The sequence below is a fragment of the Chrysochloris asiatica genome, unplaced genomic scaffold (assembly GCF_000296735.1).
Source record: "Chrysochloris asiatica unplaced genomic scaffold, ChrAsi1.0 scaffold00197, whole genome shotgun sequence".
Lineage (NCBI taxonomy): Eukaryota > Metazoa > Chordata > Mammalia > Afrosoricida > Chrysochloridae > Chrysochloris > Chrysochloris asiatica.
Genome location: NW_006408715.1, coordinates 819,083 through 833,160, shown reverse-complemented (window position 1 = coordinate 833,160; position 14,078 = coordinate 819,083). Strand labels below are relative to the sequence as shown.

Sequence of the window (14,078 nt, the reverse complement as noted above, 5' to 3'; positions counted from 1 at the left end):
TGACCCACTGACCTCATGGTTAGCAGCCCAGCCTTCTTTGGAGAGTCTTGTGGACAGGAATTTAGCCAGACCCCAGGAAGGGCCTGGAACTCAGAAGTGGAAGGCTGTCAGAAACCCACAGTGACCCCTTCTGTTTCACAAGTCTTCCCTTCTGTCTCTCTCTCTCTCCCTTCCTTCCCTCCTTCCTTCTTTCCTTCTGTCTTCCCTTCCTCTCTTTCTCTCTCTGTGAAATGGGAATAATAGTGTTAATTAGATCAGATGCTGAGAAAATGAAATTAAGTCATACAGCAAAGCACTTAACAACAGTATGTGGTACATAATAATAGAAATTGTTATTATGTTACCTAAGCTTTAAAATTTATTGGCATTCTTTCAGAACTTTTTGATTCTCTACTATCTTTTTCAAGTCCACCAGCTGCTCCTTGGACACCCTATACAGGATCGCTATGAGTCAGAACTGACTCAATGACACTGAGCAACAACAACTCTAATTTTAGTTATGTCTTTTTAAAATTTTTAATGTATATTTCTATCTTTTCTTTTTGATTATTTTTGCAAATGGTTTGCCAATGTTAGCAATCATTCCATGTAATTATTATTTTTCCCCATATAATTATCTTTTGGATTAACATCTGTATTGTTAATTGTTTGCTGTTTCATTTTTTCCTGCTTTCATATTTATATTCTTTTGGTTTCTTTGGGTTTTCTCTGTTATTCTTTATCTAGCTTTTTGTGTTCAATGTTTTTTTAGTGCCCTCTCTCTTTCTTTCCCCCACTCTTTTCTTCTTTCCCTCTTTCCCCTCCTTTCTTTCTTTCTCTCTCTTTCTGGTTCTCTCGAAATACAATTAAACCCTGCAACTTTCAATATGTAGTAGCTTTAAATGTTGAGTTCTAAATATTTAATGATTTCCACATGGTTTTCTCTGGAACCTGTAGTTAGAAATTATTTTTTATTCCCAAAGATTATAGATATCAATAGATAGATAGAAGCATGCCTTGTTTTATTTTACTTTGCTCTATTGTGCTTCACAGATATTTCACTTTTTACAAATTTTGTAAAGTTTGTAAAAATTGTTTACAGGATATCCAAAATAAAAGGACCGGGCAGTGTTTCGTTCTGTTGTGCATAGGGTCGCTATAAGTCAGTACTTACTTGACGGCATCGAGTAAGTCTTTTGGTGCCATTTTTTCATGTGCTCACTTCATGTCTGTGTCAAATTTTGGTAATTCTCACAGTATTTTAAAGTTTTTCATAATGTTACTACATACTTACTAGACTACAGTACAGTATAAACATAACTTTTATATGCACTGAGGAAACAAAACTTTCTTTATTGCGATGGTCTGGAACTGAACCCACACTATCTCTGGTTTGTGTGTATGTGTGTGTGTATATATATAATTTTAATTTATTCAGGATTAATTTTTACTATGGAAGGTGTGATTTAGATTCTTTGAAATTTACTGAGACTTTTTTGTGACTTAGTATATATGTGACCTCTTGGTAAATTTGTACTTCAAAGGGAAGTGTATTGCCTAGTTGTTGGAGAACATATATACACATTTCTCCTTGAAATTCAATTAAGCATTTTGAGGCTGTATTCATCTTTTACTTTCTAGTCATGAAGATAGAGGAGAAGACTGTTGGTCTGGAAAAGCTGGACCCCACTAACTACAGGAGGAGATGTCAGAATACAGAAGGTAAGGTCATTTTGACACTGATCCCAGGAAGGACTGAGAATTCCTAGGGCCATCTTATAATGACTCTTCCATCTGGGTGATCTGGGTTCTCCTCCCTCTCCCAGCCCCAATGTCTTCTCCTCTGATTGGAAGAGCTTTCCCCTTGCCTTACAGGGACCATATGGTTAAAACAGAAGCAGGAACCACACTTTGCCTGCATGAATTAGGGCATTGCTTCTCCCAACACAGACCAAACTCACCTCATTTTATAAAATGGGTGACTCTGTAAGATAAGCACTGGACTGCAAACCACAAAGTCGGCGGTTCTAGCCCACCAACTGCTCCATGGGAGAAAGATAAGACTTTCTGCTCTCACAAAGATTTACAGCCTCGAAACCCCATACAGGGTCACTATGAGTCAGAACCAGCTCCATGACACTTAATAACAGCATGATTCCAAAAACAGCAGCACAGTTAAAACCAATGCAAAAAGGGTATTGAGTAAGAATATTCCTGTTGCCCCAGAATTGCTGATCAAGACCCCAAATCGAGGATTCAGAGACCCTGAGCATCCTTCAGTCTTTAGAAAAACAGTCACAGAGCTTATAAGGGAGCAGAGGGGCTGCTGCCCCACCGGTGGGAAACATGAAGTTCACTGCCCAGTTGGATGCTTGCTGAGTTCCAGAGTGTGTCCACTCACCTGGAGGCTGTCTCCTGAGAGGAGTGCCAACTGGAGTTTCTAGGAGAACAGGACACATGCCCAGAGCTAAACTCTGCAAAATGTTTGAAATGAGAGGAGATGTCCCACAGGGCAGGGCGAGGAAGGAGGATGCAGGTTTGGGGTGGGGAAGCCCCTCCTCAGGGTTTACCAGCTAAACATCCTGCTCTGATGATGAGGACAAGAGCAGCCAGGAAAACCATAGGACAAGTTAGATCCAGGGCAGAAAGTAAACTAGATTAGAAAGATTTTTTTCCTAATCTCCCTTGATTTCTTCAGCAATTATACTCTTTGTGTACATATGGAAACAAACCAAACAACCAAACACCTAACAAGTTGCTGTCAAGTAGATTCCAACTCATGGCGGCCCCAAGTGTGCCGGAATAAAATTGTGCTTAACAGGAGTTTCAAGGCTGTGTGACCTTTTGGAAGTAGAGTGCCACCCTTCCCTTCCCATATACCTCTGAGTGGATTTGCATTGGCAACCTTTCTGTTAGTAGCTCAACACTGAACTATTTGCATTGCCCAGAGACTCTTTTTTGTGTTAATAAACCAAGAAATTGATCCCATTGCCAATGAGTCAATTCTGACGTAAAGTGACCATGCAGGACAGAGTCTTTGTAAATTGCAATGGGTTGGGTTTTTTGTTGTTGTTGTTGTTGCTCTTTATGCACACAAAGGGAATATGGCACTGCAGAAAAAGCACTGGACAGCTAACCATAAGGTTTAAATCCACCAGCCGATCCTTGGAAACCCTAAATAGGGTGGCTCTGAGTCGGAATCAACTTGAAAGCCCTAAACAACAACATGGTTATGGTTATATGCTGTGGAGTCAGTTCTGACTCAGAGTGACCCTGTATAGGGTTTCTGAGGCCGTAAATCTTTACAGGAGCAGAAAGCCTCATCTTTCTCCCATGGACCAGCAGATAGGTTCGAACTGCTGGCTTTGAGGTTAGCTGCCCAATTCATAACCACTACACTACCAGACTACCACTCGTCTGTCAATTCATCGTACTATGGTGGCTTGTGAGTTGTTGTGATTCAGGAAGCTATGCCACAGATATTTTAAATACCAGCAGCGTCACACACGGTGAACAGGTTTCAGATGAGCTTCCAGATGAAGACAGACTAGGAAGAAGGAAAGACAAATTACTTCTGAATATTTAGTCACTGAAAACCTTATGAATAGCAATGAAACACTGTCAAATATAGTGTCAGAAAATGAGTCCCTCAGGTTGGAAGGCACTCAAAATGCAACTGGGGAAGAGCTGGCTCTCAAAGTAGAGTTGACTGTGATGCCATGAATGGAATAAAGCCCTCAGGAATAAAGTCCTTGGGATCTTCATTTGCTGATGGGGCACAACTCAAAACTATAAACATCCATTAATAATCAGAACAAGGAATGTATGAAATATGAACCTAGGAAAATTACAAATTGTCAAAAATGAAATGGAATGCATAAACATTTCTAAGGCATTAGTGAGCTGAAATGCACTGGCATTGGCCATTTTGAATCTGACAACCACATGGTTTACTATGCCGGGAATGACAAATTGAAGAAGAATGGTGTTGCATTCATTGTCAAAAAGAACATATCAAGATCTGTCATGAGGTACAACGCTGTCTGTGATAAGATAATATCCATGCGCCTACAGGGAAGACCAGTTAATACCATATAATTCAAATTTACACACTGACCACTAACATCAGTAAGGATGAAATAGAAGAATTCTACCAACTTCTTCAATCAGAAATTGATCAAACATGCAATCAAGATATATTGATAATCACTGGCTATTGGAATGCAAAGGTTGGAAACAAAGAGGAAGGATCACTAGTTGAAAAATATGGTCTTGGTGAAGAAATGATACTGGAGATCACATGATAGAATTCTGCAAAACCAATGATTTGCTCATTTCAAATGCCTTTTTTAAACAGAAAATACCATTTATACACATGGACCTCACCAGAAGGAATACATAGAAATCTACATAACTACATATGTTGAAAGAGAAGGTGGAAAAGCTCCATATCATCAGCCAAAACAAGGCCAGGGGCCAACTGTGGAACAGGTCATTAATCGCTCATGTGTATGTTCAACTGAATTTGAAGAAAATTCAAACAAGTCTATGAGAGCCAAAATATGGCCTTGAATATATCCCACCTGAATTTATAGACTATCACAAGAACCAATTTGGTCCATTAGACACCAAATGACCAAAGACCAGAAGAGTTGTGGGATGACATCAAGAACACTGTACATTAAGAAAGCAAAAGGTCATTAAAAGACAGGAAAGAAAGTTATGTCAGAAGAGACTTTGAAACTTGCTCTTGAGTGTAGAGAAGCTAAAGTGATATAAAGAAATGATAAAGTAAGAAGAACTGAACAGAAAATTTCAAAGGGCAGCTCAAGTTGACAAAGTCAAATATTGTAATGAAATGTGTGAACATTTGGAGTTAGAAAACCAAAAGGGAAGAACACGCTCAGTACTTCTCAAGGTGAAATATTGAAGGATTTTATGGACAAAATATTGAATGATGCTGAAAACATCAAAAGAAGATGGAAGGAATACACAGAGTACCATAAAGAACTGGTTGATGTTCAATCATTTCAAGAGGCACCCTATGATAAAGAACAGATAGTATTGAAGGAAGAAGTTTAAGCAGCACCAGAAGGCACTGGTGAACAGCAAGACTCGAGGAATTGATGGAATCCAAATTGAAATCTTTCGACAAACTAATGTAACACTGAAGGCACTCATTTGTCTATGTTAAGAAATTAGGAAGCCAGCTACCTGGCCAACTGAGTGTAAGAAATCCATATTTGTGCCCATTCCAATGAATGTGGAAACCATCGAACAATATCATTAATTTTCCTGAAATGACAAATTAGAGATGAGTCATTCTACCTACCTCTAAATGCTGGTTTCCATAGTTGATCTTGAATTACAGATTGCTTGCAGAGAGACAGTACAGGGCAAGGGAAATCACTCCATGATGAGGTGAGAATAAAGAGGGAAGGTGGTGGTGGTGGTTGTGTGTTGTGTAGTTGGTTCCGACTCAGAGCGACCCTGCATAGGGTTTCCAAGGCTGTAAATCTTTTTGGGAACAGAAAGCCTCATCTTTCTATCATGAAACAGATAATAGTTTCAAACTGCTGACCTTAAGGTTAACAGCCCTACTTACAACCATTATGCTACCAGAGCTCCTTAAAAAGGGAAGGAGAAAGGTGATATTCTAATACCAGTCCACTGGGAAGCAAGATTGCATTACATAAGTGTCTCCACTTGCCTGCCCTACTCTCATTATCCCCAAGAGAGGGTGGAGGTCCAGAACAGCATACTATGGTGGTGTCAGGTGAAGTAATTTGAGGCTTTAGAGCAGGGGTGGGGAATATCTGGCCTTCAGACCTTATCATTTGGTCTGGCCCTGCCAAGGCAACCACAGTTCCCACCATCACATTGTTGTTGTTAAGTGCCGTCAAGTTGGTTCTGACTCATAGCAACCCTGTATAGAGTTCCCAAGGAGCAGCTGATGAGTTTGAATCACTGACTTTGTCGTTGAAACCAACCTTGCTGTCCGGTGTTTTATCCCACAGCGCCATACCAGGATTCTTGATGGTAAGTACTGTTGAATTAATTCCAACTCATAGCAACCCAGAATAGGGTTTCCTAGTTTGGACTGCTGATCTTGTGGTTCAGACTGACCTTGAGGTTGAGTGCTTATTCTACATTACCACAGCAGGACTCCTAGGGTTAAATGTTTGACCAAATATAGGAGGTTAATTTTTAAGTTTATAATTTTGTATGACTGTGAATGATGTTACAAATTTTGGCAGAAAAAAGGTTTCCACCCTTGCTCTGGCATCCTGGTATGGTGGTGTGGACCAATGTGCTGGACTGCAAAGTTGGTTTAAACCACAAGGTTAGCTGTTCAAGCTCACCAGCCACTCCTCAGAAATCCTATACAGGGTTGCTATGGGTAGGAACTGACTCGACAGCACTTAACAACAACAACCCCTGCTCTAGAAAGACTTGGACACTGATAGCAAGTTACATGGGCCCCCAGTGCTGAGCAGTGTACCAGTTACAATGTTAAGTGTCGTTAAGTCCCTTCTGACTCATAGCAACCCTGAAAAGAGTTTCTGAAACTTTAAATCTCTGAGGGAGCAGAAAGCCTCATCTTTCTCCTGAGGAGTGGCTGGTGGACTTGAGCTGCCGATGTTGTGGTTCGCAGTCCAGTGCTTATGGTATGTAGTCACTGTGCTCCCAGTTGTAGAGTAGATGCTCAAAAAAAGAAACCAAAACTCTAAAAGATCTAAACAGATCTTGGATATGCTTCCTCAGAGTTCCGTGTGGTATGGTCTCTGTGTGATATAGCCTGCCAATGAATGCCCAGTCATCTTGTACTGGCATTTTAGGAGTTTGAACCAAGAGGCAGCACTTTCTGCCAGGAAAAACAAAGAAACGCAAGTTAACGTTAAATCTTGACAGACAAACAGAAAGTTTAATTTCCTAGGTTGCCACGACCTTTCAAATGTCAGCTGCCATTCTTAGGCTTAATAAATAGTCTTAATAAACAACATTTGTTGACCTGCTTTTGAGAAAATTTTTGCCTTGAGATTCCAGACCAGTGGTTCTTAAGAACCAGTAACAAACACAACTGCAATTTACTTGAACAGGACACAAGATCTTTCCACTTACTTACCCTAACTAGTCTTACTTCTTTCCAGGAGAAGAAAAAAAGCAAAAGGGAAGGAAGGAAATGTAAAAAATAAAAATGAAAAAAAAAAGTAAAGGTCCAGAGGGGAGAGTTGTTTTAGTGGATGTAGGTGATTCAAGTTAGAACTTCAGTATCACAACATTGTAAGTCAAAGACATTGTTGATGTAAACAGTCCTCACTATGCATTCTAGAATTAACCAGTCATGCCATAACAAATAAAAGACATCCACCTTAAAGGTACATTTTCAGAAATTTATCATTAAAAAGAGAGAATTGTTCTTGTTGTTGTTAAGTGCCATCAAGTTGGTTCCGACCCTGTAGCAACTCTGCATAGGGTTTCCAAGGAGAGTTTGGTGAGCTTGAACTGCCAAACTTGCGGTTCAAACTGACCTTGCAGTCCAGTGCATTAACCCGCAGTACCACACCAGAACACAAAAAAGAGAGAATAGTAGTAATGAAAATGATGGCCAACATAAGCCAATGCTAAGTGATTAAACTCGTAACGGAATGTCCTTCCTGAGAGCTGGGAGATTCAGCTGCCTTGGTGTACACAGACCTAGTGGGGGTGTTGTGTTTTACCCAGGATGAGTAGAATACTGATTAAGAATCCTTGGTCACTCTGGTGGTGGTAGTTGTGTGCTATCAAGTTGGTTGTGACTCATAGCTACCCTTATAGGGTTTCCAAGGTTGTAAATCTTTGTGGAAGCAGAAAGCCTCATCTTTGTCTGGCTGAGTGGCTGGTAGATTTGAACTTCTGATCTTGTGGTTAGCAGTCCAACGTGTAAGACGCCACCAGAGATCTTTTCTGGTAACTTCAATTCTTAAAATTTTTAATTTACAGACACCATTTTTAAGACATACTTTGTAGTTTATTGACGAGAAGTAGTCATAGTGGTTGTTGGTTTTTAGTAAAATGGCATCCAGTGGAAATGCATATTACATTTTCATAGCACCCAAAGAGAGGTCTTGACATTTTGGAGTAAATCTGTGACACACTGTTGTTGTTGTTGCTGTTGTTAAGTACCATGGAGTCGATTCTGACTCATAGTGACCCTGCACAGGGTTTCCGAGGCTGCAAATCTTTACGGGAGCGGAAAGCCTCATCTTTCTCCCGCACAACAGCTGGTAGTTTCGAACTGCCGACCTTGAGGTTAGCAGCCCGATTCGTAACCACTACGCTACCAGCGACACACTGAGGGACTCTTTTTTTTAGACTATGTGTTATAGGCCATATCACTGGTTATCGTTTACTCTGGACAAACAAGAATGGGGAGATGGGAACTCTGCTCATTCTAATCGAATTCTAATTACAGCACCCAGGGTATCTCTTCTAGCAACTGTTGCGTTAGTTCAGAAATGGAATTCCGTCGACCCAAACCCTGAGGAAGTAGCCATGTACAGACTCCCCTTGTCTTCTGTTTGTTTCTGGGCCTCACATCTTTGTCATTAGCAAAAGTTAAAATGAAATGCCAATTTTCAGTAACTTTGCCTCCACCCCACCCCTCCTTTTGTGCCCCGCCCACAGACGGCCCCTCCATCAATATGCGGTTTCCAGTCCACAGTTATCCTCAAAGAAAAAGAGACCAGAAAGCACGTCTTTCCCGGGTGCAAAAAGTCCGGTGGGGTCCGCAGCCAGACCAGCAACAGCAGGAGCTGACCGGTGTGGGGAGCAGGAATAGCAGCGGGGACAGCGGAGTGGATCACGTCAATAGGACCCGTGAGTTTCCGAGGGGCGAGGATGAGTTCTGCGGATCCAGGGGGAGCACACGGGGCAGAGGGATTATCTGGATGGAGAATGTGGATAACACTTAGGGGCTCAGCCTCCCAGGCCCCCTCTGTCTGTTGCCATCGAGGACACCTTTATACAGGCTTCAGCCTTCGGTCTCTTTATAGTGACTTTGAGACCTCCTCTTTAAACGAGTCTGTATGATTTTACAGTTTAATTCTCAGAATTATTGCCCTCATTTTCAAATTCCTAGGGGCCACATGGCCGTTGCCCCTGAGAACAATAACAAACACGACTGCTTGGCATGAGGTAGTTCGCTCAGTCAACTAAATTCCTTACTATATTACCTCCTTCAGCTCTCCTCACCTGAGCTTAAAGGAACCTCTAACAGCGCCGGCAGCCCCCTGGGAAGATTCCAAGTCCTTTCTCTGCTACTGTAGAAATCAGTGCTGGGCTTATGAAGGATCAGTCTTTCATTCCTTCCTGTGGGAAGAAAATGATCAGTGTTAAGAGGAGCCCAGCTGTAACATTCTGTCCTTTCTAGACTGTGGACCATTGGCTTGCAATAGATGATGAAAGAAAAGCAAAGGAGGCTTTAGGGAGCAGCATTGTTGTTCCTCAAAATTCAGAACAATTACCTGTTGATAATTCATGAGACTTAAAGCTAGCTACCAAATGATTTGCTCTACAAAACATTTTTTTGCTTTTCCGATTAGAACCTTTATTCTTCCTGTATTTATCAAGGATTATCAGATATTAAAGCATTTAATTGAGATACATTAGGCAGTTGGAGAGCATGGTGACTTCATATGGTAAGCACTGGACTGCAAACCACAAGGTCTCAGGTTTGTGTCCGCCAGCTACTCCATGGGAGAAAGATGAGGCTTTTTGTTCCTGTAAAGATTTAAAGCCTCGGGAACCCTATAGTGTTGCTATGAGTCAGAACCAACTCAGTGGCACTTAGCAACATATATTTCCACTTTCTTGAGCAAGCCAAAATTAGTTCCTATTATCATCTAAACTTTTAAAGGAGGTCAGATGCAGTAATGGGATCTTAGTGTCTGAATGAGAAGAGAATAATACACTTCCTTCCAGGGGCACCCGGAACCACCCTGTCTGTAGTTGTCCTGTATCTCATCCACCAGGGTCTGTGGCTTTTCCAGAGTAAATGTGTTGATGTGGGAGATTGGTTTAAGGGGAGTCCTTTGGAGGAATCCAGCATAAGAGATGAGCTCTGATTAAAATGTGCACACACACGCACACACGTGCATACACATGCACATGATGTTCAAATGTAGAAGGTCTTCTTCATAGGAAGACCTCCTTTTCCTTTGTCACCCCATAATATAAATCTCCCACATTCAGGGTGGGTGTACTGAGCCAGAGGAAAATGGTTTAGAGTTGGAGGAAAGACTGGGTGAAATCACAGAAATGGTTATGGATGACAGAGTCTGTTACTTTGGTGGTTTCTGGTTTAGGTAAAGAGACATGGATTTTAACTGGAAGAAAATGTAGATTCCTTCTCATACAAATGTCTTCCTTCACAACCTGCTGTGTCTCAGGTCCACAGACTATGTGTGTCACCAGCTCATCCCTGGCATGGCTGTGGAACAGAGGATGGGAGAGTCTCAGAGGATAGGGAATTTCAGGCAGTGTTTCTCAAGCTGCAGTAAAGTAACCAGCTGCTGTCAAGTCAATTCCAACTCACGGTGACCCCATGTGTGTCAGAGCAGATCTGTGTGTGTTCCACAGGGTTTTCGGTGGCAGAGTTTTGGGAAGTAGGTTGCTAGGCTTAACTTTCAAGGTGCCTCTTGTGGATTTGAACTACCAAACTTTTGGTTACTAGCTAATACATTTGCCACATAGCCTTTGGATTCGACCATTGCCAATAAGTTGCTTCTGACTCACAGTGATGCTACAGGACACAGTAGAATTGCTCCGTAAGGTTTCCAAGACTAAATCTTTACAGGAGCAGACAGCCTCATGTTTCTCACATGGAGTAAAAAGTAAATTGAAATGAATTCTTCTGGCCCCATGAAAGTGTACTTGTAATTTGTAGAGCCTCAGAAGCCACATATTCCAGATTAGAAATTAATATCTTAATTAGAATTTATTCAAAGAAATGTCTTCTCATTATGACTGATAACAGCAAAGTGATAAAAGCAATATTTTAAAGATTATCATCAAAAGAAAAACACAAAATTGAAAAATTCAGATAAAGTCCACATTACCTCTAAGAATGCATTCAAGATCCCCGTTTAAGGGAGTCACCAAGCTTGCAGCAAAGCACATGGCCTTGGTGACATTCTGTAGCACCTGGGGGCTGAGTTTGCACTGCCATTCTCCATTCCATGGTAGAAGACTTAACCTTCAGTCATTCGCTTATTTCAAGAAACTGGGTGTTGTATGTGTTATCTAAAAACAAGCCCTACACACACAGTGTCACAATGACCTTTAGGAAAGAAGTGAAACAGGGCAGGGATCATTTTACCTGCATTGTTGGGATTGTAGGACATCTGACCCTGTGTGACCTTTCTCTCTGAATGTCCTGCCCAGACTCTGAATCCACCCAGACAATCCAGAGAGGTGCCCCAGTGGGTTAGCCACATAGTCCAAGCAGGAATGCTCACTATGAAGGAGAGGAGGATCCTGCAGAACTGGGGGAGCCTGGGTTGGGGAGGAGGTGGCTGGATACAGCTGGGCCCAGAGCATGAAGCAGGTTGTGCAGATGGGGGGGTGGGAGGAGACCCTCCCAGGTCCTACATCACAGACTAACTATGGCAAGGCTCAAAGAAGACAGGGTGTGTGAAGGGGCTTTGTGCCTCTGAAAGTGTTCTTCAAATGGTATAGTTCATTATAATTTTGTTAACTACATAGATAATATTAATAAACATCGGAAGAAAGTCCTGGTGACCTGTTTCTAAAAGGTCACAGTCATAGGAGTCCTATGGAGCACAGTTCTACTTTACACATGTGGGGTTGCCATGAGTCAGAATTGAACTTGTTTGGTATTAATAATCATAATATAAATCTGAAGCATATGCTAGGGATCTTACTTTTTTATTCCACCAGTGAAAACCAAACCAAACCTGTTGCCATGGAATTGATTCTGACTGATGGCGACCTAAGGTGTGCTAGAGTAGAACTGCTCCGTAGGGTTTTCATTGGCTGTGATCTTGTGGAAATTGATCTATAGGCTATTCTTTTATAGTGCCATGGAGTGGATTTGAACCCTGACCTTTTGGTTATGTACACTCTGGGGTTTCTAACCAGGATGGTTTTGACATACAAGTCAGCTGGCTGATAGGTATGGAATGAGGCTTGGGGGTCTGCTTTTCTTTTAGTTTCCACAATGAAACTAAAAGAATGAGGCTTGAGGGGTCTGCTTTTGTTTTAGTTTCCCCTAGTGAAGATACATTCTAAAAGAATGTTCTAAAAGAATTGGGTGCTTCTTTGAACCACATACAAACCAGTAGAACCTTGTAACTAACATCGCTGATTTTGCTCCAGCCAAAGCTCAGGGAACAGCGATATCTCTATTACCCAACAGACCACTGGCAGGATGGAGGCCAGCCCCAGGTTTCCTGGTCTTGCTAGTGCTGGTTCCATGCCTTTCTTACACATGGAAACTAGCCCACTGCGTCAGAGCTGCCTTGTGAATCATTTTAGAGCTCCTGGGGAAAACCTCCTGCCTCTGGAAAAGACACACCCAGAAAGGGAAAAGTAGAAAATAGTGAGGAAGTACAGTGAAGGTGATCTGCAGAAGGAATTCTGGAGTCCTGGTGTGGTGCTGTAGGATAAGCACTGAACTGTAAGGTTGGTTTGAACTGCAAGTTTGGCGGTTCAAATCCACCAGCCACTCCTCAGAAATTCTATACACGGTCTCTATGACTCAGAACCAACTCGAAGACCCTTAACAACAACAATAAGGAGATGCACCTATGCCAAGGTGGTGAGTGTGGGATGTGGGGATTAACACGGGTTTCCTGGAGGAAGTGACATCTGAGGTAAGTCTTAAATAATGAGTAGAAATTAGCTAGGGAAGGTTGTTGTTATTGTTGTTAGGTGCCATCGAGCTGATTATAACTCATAGTGACCCTATGCACAACAGAATGAAACACTGCGCCATCCTCACAATTGTTAAGCTTGAGTCCATTTGCCGTCACTGTGCCAAGCCATCTTATTAGGGGTTTTCGCTTTTGCTGATCCTCCACTTTTCCAAGCATGGTGTCCTACTCTAGGGCCTGGTCCCTCCTGGTAATATGTCCAAATATGAGAGACGAAGTCTCGGCATTCTGACTTCTAAGGAGCATTCTGGCCATACTTCTTCCAACATAGATTTGTTTGTTCTTTTAGCAGTCCATGACACTTTTGATATTCTTCTCCAACACCATAACTCAACTGTATCAATTCTTCTATGGTTTTCCTTATTCGTTGTCCAAATTTCACATGCTTCTGAAGTTACTGAAAATACCATGGCTTGGATCAGGCCATGGTATTTTCAACAACTGACATCTTTGCTCTTTAATACTTTAAAGAGGTTTTATGCAGCAGATTTGCCTAATGCAATGCATCATTTGATTCCTTGACTGCTGCTTCCATGAGTGTTGATAGTGGACCTGAGAAAAATGAAGTCTTTGACAACTTCGATCTTTTTTCCATTAATTATGATGTTATTTATTGGCCCAGTTATTTTTGTTTTCTTTAAACTCTGGTGCAACCCATACTGCAGGATGTGGCCTTTGATCTTCATCAGTATTTTAAGTCCTTTTTGTTTTCGGCAAGCAAGGTTGTATCATCTGCATACAGTAGGTTGTTAATGAATTGGAGGTTGTTCCTCCAATACTGATATTGCATTCTTCTTCATATAATCCATCTTCTAGGATTATTTGCTCATCGTACAGAATGAATAAGATTCAAAGAGATGTAATGAACTTGCTCAAATCACACAGCAGGTAATCGGTAAAGCTGGAATTTGAAAACAGGTCTATTAATGCCAAAGCCTGTGTGTGCTCCTCCACCGCCCATGCTGTTATTGGTCAGTCACCATGTTATATGTGGGTGATAGTTATGCCCTTCCACACAGTCAAATTGTGTCATAGGAGTAGGGAATTAATACACCATAGTGTAGTGGTTTCTCTGCTATGCATAGAGTTTTCAGTGACTAGCGATTCGGAAGTAGTTTGTCACTCTTTCTTCCTAGTCTGTCTTTGTTTTGTAGCTCATCTGAA

The 14,078-nt window shown here is 41.6% G+C and overlaps 1 protein-coding gene across 1 annotated transcript in view; it reads left to right on the top strand.

Annotated features, from left to right (window-relative positions):
* Window positions 1–1,622: 1,622 nt before the first annotated feature.
* Window positions 1,623–14,078, top strand: part of SLC4A5 (solute carrier family 4 (sodium bicarbonate cotransporter), member 5) — a 122,710-nt gene continuing 110,254 nt past the window's right edge. The window contains exons 1-2 of the mRNA XM_006872407.1: window positions 1,623–1,701; window positions 8,647–8,838. Of these exons, the coding sequence (XP_006872469.1) occupies window positions 1,623–1,701; window positions 8,647–8,838 (271 nt within the window). The remainder of the gene's footprint in view (window positions 1,702–8,646; window positions 8,839–14,078) is intronic.